This window comes from Liolophura sinensis, chromosome 2, assembly GCF_032854445.1.
Source record: "Liolophura sinensis isolate JHLJ2023 chromosome 2, CUHK_Ljap_v2, whole genome shotgun sequence".
In the NCBI taxonomy this organism is placed as follows: Eukaryota; Metazoa; Mollusca; class Polyplacophora; order Chitonida; family Chitonidae; genus Liolophura; species Liolophura sinensis.
Window position 1 is genome coordinate 16,172,900 of NC_088296.1, and position 9,876 is coordinate 16,182,775.

The window sequence follows — 9,876 nt, forward strand, 5'->3', positions numbered from 1 at the left end:
GGCTAAGTTAGCTTTTTGCTAACAAACTGCTTTCATTGACAAAGAAAGTTTGGTCATGGACAAAACCCGTGTCCACCAGTACAAAACAACTGCCCTGTATGATGACCAAGTTGGTTAAGTTACTGACTACCTGTTTCTCTACAATGAAAGTTAATTTTCTCCAGGGAAAGGCGAGTTTTTCTCCATGTTACATCAAATTCAGTTTTATCAAGACAATTTTTTTTATGAAAGTAAATGAAGTGTAAAAAAATACAATAAAAAGAGTGGACATATAAAACGCTGAGTATAGGCCTACTAAACCTTTAACGACTATATGATTGTTGTGCCCAAGCTCCCATTTAGCTAGACTGTTTATTTCATTAGAGAGTACCAATGCTTAGGAGATGTTATGCATATATGTTACATACTGTATGGCCTGTTGTAGTTGTCCTACCGATTAGCTAACGGACGGAGAAACACAGAGTGAAAGCCGCCATATTTCTTCCATTTGGATTTTCACTCACGCTGAACCCACTCAGTTTCGTTAGCTTTCACTAGTGCTGTAAACCTGTCCTTTCATAAGCATGCTATCAACAGAAGCGCTACGTACAGTAGCGTGATCTATCTTTCGTCAGCCACATATTGGCGCCATTTCCCGGTTATAAGTCAAGTTTATATATTGTAAGCAGGTTCCCGCTGTTGTGGCGCGTTTAACCGTCGCGCGTTAGACATTGCGGAAGTAGTAATATGCGAGAAACATTTCTAATGGAAGTCATTTTCTTAAGAAATTGGCCGGTGACCAAGGGCGATCTTTTGTTTATAGCTCATACATTTACTAGTGAATCAGAAGAACTGAAGATCAACGGCTGGTAAATCAGGTAACTAGAAATGGATATAGGTTAACCCCAAGCGCATTTTCCCTCTTGGAGCTTTTCAAAGGAAATAATATCTCCATCAAGATGCAACAACAACAACAAAGTCAGAGATTACCCCACATTTTGTATTTCTGATCGAAGTGACTAAATGTAAGCAGAAGAAAGATATTCTGACTCTTGCTCTAAATAGCTGCCTGTCAAATACATTGAAATGGTTCTGTGCTGTTTAATCTACTTCACAAAAGGTTAATCATTATCCAGATTATTGTGTGCATTTTACTGTACTTGTATGCACATTAGGTCTGTAGGGCTGTGTTGACATATTCATGGTTTCGAGCACCCAGATTCCTCGCAAGAAGCAGGAGGTGATAAATAACATGGAGCTAACTGAGTGAAATGATGATTTTTGCCGATTGCTAAAGTTTGATGTATTACAGGACATTGAAACTGTCATATCCGAAGGCTAGATACATCTTGATTATTTTTCGCCAAACAGAATTTCTTACCTTAAAGCTATAGTTTTCATTTTTTTATCCTAAAATCTTCTTTAGTGCCTATCTCACTTGGGTTAAATTTGTTGTGTTTTCACATCTTGTACTCTAGTCAGGTGACCAAAGAGTGAGCTAATGATTGGCTCAGAGCAGCTATAACTGTTCACTGTTCAGTTATCACTGCAAAACAGAGCACTATCATAACCCTGTTTTGTTCCATAAGCTTACCTTAAACACCTCTGTACTCCAGAAGTTTGTGTTAACATGGCCGCAAAAGTTGGAATTTGTCTAATGTTGACCAGTTTTAGTTTTGTGTGGATTTACCAGTGATGACACATTGGGACCTACCTGGAATTGATATCTGAGAGGTTTGTGTGTATGGTCAGACAGTTTTTAGTGGTACTGTACAGTACTAGAATTTGAAATGATTTAGATGAACTTTACTCCCATAAAAGCCTAGGCAGTTGAAGTATTCATCAAGCTTCTGGTATATGCACAAGTTCCCTCATATACAAGGCTTAGGAGCCTGATCATGCACTATGCTTATGATATATAGTAGGGAAATTTCACTTACCTTTAGAACTCTTGCACATCCTAATATTTGCTATACCATACTCTGAATAGAAAAAATTCTTGGTTTAAAAGATGTCTAATCTTACATAGGCCCGTTTTCCTCCCATAACCATGCTGACAACCGTCACATGGATGAAATATTCTTGATTATGGCATAAAACACCAATCAAATAAATAAAATAAAACTGCATACAGTTATACAGCTTCCTCGCAGTCTGTAAACACAGCTTTTGATGTCCACTTTCTAAAATTTTCCACATTCTGCACCACAGGCCTGTCAAATCGATCAGTTCTATGCTCTTTTGAAGACTATGGGTTTGCCTGGTACCAGCAAAAAGATAGATGTAATCCATGTTAAACAAACAACTTTCTGAATTAGTGAATTACATGTCCCTTGGCGAAACCAGATCTCTTATTTTGAATGAAAACAAAACTATTTCAGCAATGGTGGGCGCACTATCTCCCACAAATGCACCAAAGTGTCCATACTTAAATCCGAAATTAATTTGGTAACAATGATGAGGAGTAGACTGGGTTTGAACCCCAGGTTGGTAGGACTGGTAGTTTGTTGCCTAATAATTTGGTGGTAATTAAAGGAAATATAAAGAGAACAAAGACTGGCAGGAATGAACCGGATTTGAACCGATGACTGCTAGAGCGATGCTCATCACGGCTATGGTGACAGACAGTGTAAAGAAAAGAAACACTGCTCTCAAGTAGTAGTGCTGGGCCACCTGCATAGAGGGATTGTTCCTTTGATCTACTGCTCCTGTGGCCAGACAGAATTATAATACACCCTGTAGCCAGCACTCTACAGTGAACAGGTTTCATGTAGTCTAGCATAAAGCTCCCATGTTGTATGAATGAGTGATTTTGTCAAATTTTGTACGTATGTACACTGGAGGTGTTTAGGTCATTCTTTTGGTCACGGTTTTTGGGTCATAACATATACAAAGCACAAAATAATTCTGAAAGATTTGTAATCCTGACGGCAAGTAGAACCAGATAGTCAGTTTGTTTCATCATTTTAAGCAGCTTTTCGAATTCAGATACTTTTGACATAATTTGATTGATCATTTACTAGAAGATGTGTAAATAAGAAGAATTTTTCTTTCAATATGGGTACACCATTCCACCTAAAAATTGCAAGTGAAATTTCCTCAAGAGATCATGAGCCGCATCAATAAAATTCAAAATGGCTGCTAAGTCAGTTCATTGGCTAAACATCCCAAAATGCCAAAAGCTGCTTCATATGTTCATTATTAAAACTGCAAAGTTTGTTTTTTCTACCTTTAGCAGTTTTTGAGATGCTGCAATTTAAAGAGCTGACTATGAAAAATATTACTTAGTTTTGAAATGCACTTTGTGAGAAAACTATCACTTGTTTTAGTATTAAAGTCAGAAATGAACACTAGTAGTTGATTTATCTACATACTAATTTTCAGCTTCATAGCTGTTATGGTTTCTGGTCATGTCACATTTGAAAAATTACACTAAAATGAGCTTTAATTGTAATTTACAGGAAAACTATACCTCGTAGGAAAAAGCTAAAACCACAGTTGTCTTCAGCAGGTCAAGCTACATCTAATTGCTATCTTGTTTATTAAAAATTCATTAATGGGTCATCTTGTGACCAAAATGACCGTTAGTGAAGCTTCCACATTTCTTGACCGATTTGCATAAAATTTTCAATCCTGATACCCCCAATAGACTTGTACATGTGTATTAATTTTCAATTCAGTCAAATCAGTGGTTCTGGAGAAGAATTTTTTTTTTCATACTTCTCCAATATGGCCGATAAGTGGGTCACAGGAGGGTAAAGTTTTTTTTACTCCAGCAGGTATCCATTGTGATTTGTTGATGAACTTGTATCCAAAAATAACAGCTGTGATACACAGTTTTTTCGCAAAACGAAAAAAAAAAAAAGAAGAAAAAAGCAGTTGTCAGAGAAGAAGAAAAATAAGCTGTAGCGAGAAAAAGAGTATTCCAAGCTGCCTAATGAATAAAGACCTCAAATCTTACACAATTTTTCAGCGATCGCCACTGACATACCAGCAAGGTTAATTCTGTAACCAAGTTTTATGTAGAAGTGCGCAGATGAGTCTGTTTCAAGGTGCTGTGAAATGAAAACAGTTTGTTGGTCTCCGTTACATTAGATGCTGTGCTGATAACCTTGTTTTTCAACATATATGGGCCTTTTCCACATTCCTGCATCTATAAAAGCAGGGAGATGCACATGTATGTCTCTCAGGCCTGTGATTTTCACGCACCAAAATGATATGGCCATGTCTAATCATTCCAGTCCAAAACCCACGTACCTCTCAACATCAACAACATGTGCCCAGAATATCACGCCAAACTACCATGAATTTGATACTGTAGTAAAGCCAAATGGCAAGTACGTCAATCCCATTTAGCCTTTTCCTCCGTCTTGGTGAAGGGCAGCTGTTTGAAGTTGATGGCTCATAAGTGTCAAATGTGTGATTTGCCCCTCATGCCTCACCACCACTCATTGTACCCCCACCGTGTTTTGTTCTCTTCTTCTTACCCATTGTGCTATTCCACTTACCCGTTGTGGTATTCCACTTACCCGTTGTGCTATTCCACTTACTCATTGTGCTATTCCACTTACCCATTGTGCTATTCCTCTTGCCATTTGTTCTATTCCTCTTACCAGTTGTGCTATTCCACTTACCCATTGTTCTATTCCACTTACCCGCTGTGCTATTCCACTTACCCGTTGTGCTATTCTACTTACCATTTGTGCTGTTCCTCTTACCAGTTGTGCTATTCCACATACCCGTTATGCTATTCTGCTTAGCCGTTGTGCTGTTCCTCTTACCCATTGTGCTATTCCAATTAGCCGTTGTGCTATTCTGCTTAGCTGTTATGCTATTCCGCTTAGCCGTTGTGCTGTTCCACTTACTCCTTATGCTATTCCTCTTACATGTTGTGCTATTCCACTTACCCATTGATCTGTTCCGCTTAGCGGTTGTGCTATTCCTCTTAGCTGTTGTGCTATTCCTCTCAACCGTTGTGCTGTTCCACTTACCCGTTGTCTTGTTCCCCTTAGCCGTTGTACTATTCCTCTTACCCGTTGTCCTGTTCCCCTTAGCCGTTGTGCTATTCCTCTTACCCGTTGTGCTGTTCCACGTACCCCTTGTGCTATTTCGCTTACCTGTTGTGCTATTCTGTTTACCCATTGTACTTTTCCATGTACCCTTTGTGCTATTCCAAGTACCCTTTGTGCTGTTTCGCTTATCCATTGTGCTATTCCTCTTACCCGTTGTGCTGTTCTGCTTAGCCGTTGTGCTGTTCCGCTTAGCCATTGTGCTGTTCCGCTTAGCCGTCGTGCTCTTCTGCCTAGCCGTAGTGCTGTTCCGTTTAGGCGTCATGCTATTCTGCTTACCCTTTGTGTTGTTTTGCTTAGCCGTTAGACTTTTTGTTATTCTATTGCAAATGGATGCTGCCTATTACTGTTGTGAACCATCACCATAAGGGAAGAAAAGGCTGACAAAATCTGCTGTGCTCATTCAGTTTTATCCCTGTATTAAATTAAATGATGGTTTGGGCAATATCCTGGGTGCATGGGGTATATAGTTCTTGAGCAGGAATAAAAGACTTCATATTGAATATTGGTCAGTGAATCGGTAAATCAGCATATGTTTTCTACACTCAGAAAACAGACAGTGCTGTTGCTGTAGTAATACTAGTACCCTGGTAACATACTCTTTGATGAGGCAAGCTTTTCTTCTCCTCGGGGGAAAAGTGGATACAAATTGAAACATGACTATTGGGTAAACGAGTGTAACTGAACTGTCTTTAAATGTGGTTTAATAATACTACTTGGATACCGCAGCTCTCACTTCTTGGGAGCTTTAGTGACAGCTGTTTGTGCAGTCGGACGTTCTTGGTACCCTAGGCAAGTAGTCTTCCGCCAATATAATGCGCATGTGGGATAGTTTGCTAGTCATTTGCCAAAGGCTGACGGTTTACATATGACACTCCGTTTTTTTTTTTTCCTCCGCCCATGAGACCGTCAAAAATTCTTGAGTAGAACGCTAAGCATCAGTCAAATAAATAAATAAGAATACATGGCCTAGTAAGCTGCCTAATTTTTACGACACTTTATTGTTTATTGTAATGCGGTAATTGTGAGCTCAAGTCAAGCTCATGCTAGCTCCCTCTCCGGTCATATGTGGGAAAGGCTGTCAGAAACCCATGGATAGTTGTGGGTTTTCCTGGGCACTACTCAGTTTTTTTCTACTATAATGCTGGCCGCCATGGTATAAGTGAAATGTTCAAGAGTACGACATTAAACACCAATCAAGTATATAAGTAAATAATTTTTAATCAGTAGGACCCGCACTGTGTCAGTTCAATTCCAGGTTGGGCAGTGAGCTGTCGAGATTCTTTTACCTTTACATTTTTCAGGGCCTTTTTTAAGCTAAGCCATTTACATTTGTAGGTCGTTGTACATGAAGTTCGTGTTTGAAATCACATGCCCTCCCCTGATATGGTATACAAATAGAGCTTGGTCTTATTATCTGTGTGTCACAAGTGGGAAGAAGTTGACTACTCTACATGCTGGTCAATGGTTTAGTCATGGAGAGGGATTTCTGGATCCCCACGCTCTTGTTTGTGACGGTATTTGGTGGGTGGCATTCGTCGTGCTCTTTGCACAGTTCTCTGATCACTAGGTACCACTTTCTGCGGCCTTCTTGGGGATCTGCCTTTCACCAGCGCGACCATTTTGAGTTCAGTATCCAGCTCATGTTGGCTTCCTGTTTGGCATGCTATGTGCCTGGAGGCTTTTGTGGGTTTTCCCCGGTCATGCTGGCTGCAGTGAAATATTCTGGAGTATGGCAATAAAATGAATAAAAAACACAAGTGAGGTGGAAAACTCATAAATTGTCATTTTTCTATCTTTATGACAGGTAGCGTTGGCATGCGGAGTGTGTGAAAAAGCAGAGACAGAGCAGAGTGTATGGGCATGAGTAGGTATTACATACTTCACCAGTGTCAGAATTGAGCCTGTGACCCCTGGAAAAAAAGGATGAACTGGAAAAGATCCTGCTTTGTGCCAAACTTTGTATTGTCCTGAGGCTGGAGTGACCTTTAACCAACCTGTCTGGAAACCGGTAGGAGCACTGTGTGGTGGTGCAGACATTGGAATACTATTTGTTGCCGTGAATTTGAAAAGGCGAATACATTGTGTTAACACAGGTGTCTGGGTCACTGGTGGTACAGACATTTGTGGTACAGACATTTGTGTCTTGTGATATTGGTGGTACAGACATTTTGTGGTACGGGTATTGGTGGTAAAGACATTTGTGGTACGGATATTGGTGTTAAACAGAAAAGTCTTGTTCTGAATGTAGAAAGACAGACCAAAATCAAATATAATTTGTGAACATAGGAATCCAGCGCTGGTGAAGCAGACATTGGTGTTAAAAAAAAATAGTGTTTTGAATGTGTACTGACAAATACATTATATGAGAAGAGGTGTCGGGGGCGCTAGTAGTACCGATAGTTTTTGACTTTTCCTGGATGTGTGAAAACAGGCTGTAAAGCTGAGTGTGGCACAGGTGGAACATACAGGTAAACTACATTGATTTCTTGAAACAAGAGGAGTCTTTCCTTCAGAACTTCAGACTACAGCCAAAGCAACAGGAGATTTTGGCACAAGCCTTAGTAGGAACCAAGCAAAAGGAACCGTCCTCCTATATATAGCTGTGTTATTTTGAAAAAAAGGAACTATTTTTAGGCAAAGCAAACATGACAGAACGTTCTATCACCCTAGATAAGCCAGGTGTTTTACCTGTAAAGGTAAAAACTGATGATGCCACTGATGGAGCTAAACTTTGTAGCGTAGTTATGCAAGGAGAAGACGAGGAGGACATTGAAATTGATGTAGATGTGTCAGATGATGAGCAAGGAGCAGCAGATAGCCTTGGGCATGTCAGAGATGAAAGGAACATTGATGAGAGACAAGATGATGGGGTGCCTCGTGAAAAACTGTGTCGTGAAGAAGCTGCACCTGACCGACTCCATGGTGAATTAACTGTGAAGAATGTCCGGCAGAAGAACCTGGAAACAGGACATGAAAATAAGAAACAGGATTCCCTGGCGCCCTTCATTTCAAAGGCAGGAGCTACTAACTCAGATAGCACTGAGACTACTGATCAACCTCCAGCATCCTCCCTTTCAACGGCAGAGGGACGGGGAGATAACTCTGGTGGTATAAGCGCCACATATGAACCTCCAGGCTCCTCAGTGCCCTCCAAGGCAGCAGGTGCGAACGTTCCGTACAGTTACCATATTTTGCAAATGATAAAGTCGGAAGATCCAAATTTTGACGTTTCCAAATTCGGGACGTTGACAGAACCTGCTAGTCCGGACATGCCGGAGGAAAGCGTTAGCTACACCTTAGATAACAACCCTTTCATGTGTATGACTTGCGGCGAAAACTTTTCCAATGTGCATGGGCTGCAAATTCATTGTCAAATTCACACACGCGAAAAGCCCTTCAAATGCGATATCTGTGGCAAATGTTTTACCTTGAAATACTTATTGAAAAGACATGGTTTGACGCACACAGGTGACAAACCGCATACCTGTTTGACTTGTGGGAAAGGCTTCACTCGACTGAGTGACTTGAAAAGACACGAAGCTGTACACTCCAATGACAAGCCTCATGTCTGTGTCACGTGTGGAAAAGGTTTCGCTACTGTAGCTAGATTGAAGAGACATAACTTGCGACCTTGTCAGATCAAGCTGAAAAAGTACTGTGCACCAAACTCTGGCAAAAAGCGTTTCACATGTGACGTATGTGGCAACGGCTTCAAGAATGAATCCACACTGAAAATCCATAGTCAGACACATCAGTATGAAAAACCTCACGTCTGCAACACGTGTGGAAAAAGGTTTCGTTGGCCATTCGCTTTAAAAACGCACATGAGAAAGCACACTGGTGAAAAACCGTATATCTGTGCCACTTGTGGTAAAGGTTTCTTCTATTATTCCCCGATGAAAAAACATTGTGAAGAACAACACAACGGGAAGAAGCCTCACTCCTGTGACATTTGTGGGAAAAGCTTCCCCGATGCATTCGGCTTGAAGACGCATATTCGAACACACACCGGGGAAAGGCCATTCAAATGCGATCTGTGTGACAAGAGGTTTTTTAGTAATTCCCATTTGAAACAACATGGTCGAACCCATTCCACGGAAAGGCCTCATGTCTGTGGTACTTGTGGGAAAACTTTTACCCATCAAGCAAGTTTGAAAATTCACAGTCGAACGCACACGGGTGAAAGGCCTTACAGCTGCGCTACATGTGGCAAGAGTTTTCACGATAGTTCCACGATGCAGAGGCATAGCCGGAGGCACACGGGCCAAAAGCCTTTCGCCTGCAGCACTTGTGGAAAAAGTTTCTTCGATAATTCCACGCTGAAAAGACATTACCAAACACACACAGGTGAAAAGCCCTACACCTGTACCATCTGCGGTAAAAGTTACGCACATCAAAGCAATTTCAAGAAACATAGTCGAACTCACACTTAACTGAAGTGTCATGTATTACTTTTTCTTTGTCGTCTTCAATTTCTTTTTTCTGATAGTTAAAGGTCAGTCGTCATTATCAACACATACAGAGGTGAAAATTTACACCTGTTAAATTTGTGGTAAAATTTGTGCCAAAAGCCACGTCAGATCAATGTCAGTGTTACCAAGCTGAAAGCACACGTGTGCCGGATAACTATGTGCTATTTTTGTAATACATAGGTTACTTCCCTTTTCGAGGATTTACCCCCTTTGACGGTAGATATCAATTCATTTATCTAATGCTGTTAATGAACCGTTTAAGCATTCAGTGATTAACTATGACTAATCTGTTCGCGAAGGGTAGCGCTGATTAACTCTGACTAATTTGCTCGCGAAGGTTTGCAGTGATTAAT

The 9,876-nt window shown here is 40.6% G+C and overlaps 1 protein-coding gene across 1 annotated transcript; it reads left to right on the forward strand.

The window, feature by feature from the left end:
• Positions 1-724: 724 nt before the first annotated feature.
• Positions 725-9,631, forward strand: LOC135462810 (oocyte zinc finger protein XlCOF6-like). Its single transcript, XM_064740083.1, has 2 exons — positions 725-857; positions 6,856-9,631. The coding sequence occupies exon 2, from the start codon at positions 7,697-7,699 to the stop codon at positions 9,482-9,484; it is 1,788 nt and encodes a 595-aa protein (XP_064596153.1). The 5' UTR covers positions 725-857; positions 6,856-7,696; the 3' UTR covers positions 9,485-9,631.
• Positions 9,632-9,876: the final 245 nt, after the last annotated feature.

What these genes read in the sequence shown, in the direction of transcription:
- LOC135462810 (XM_064740083.1), top strand. Translation starts at nt 7,697, where the DNA reads ATGACAGAACGTTCTATCACCCTAGATAAGCCAGGTGTTTTACCTGTA.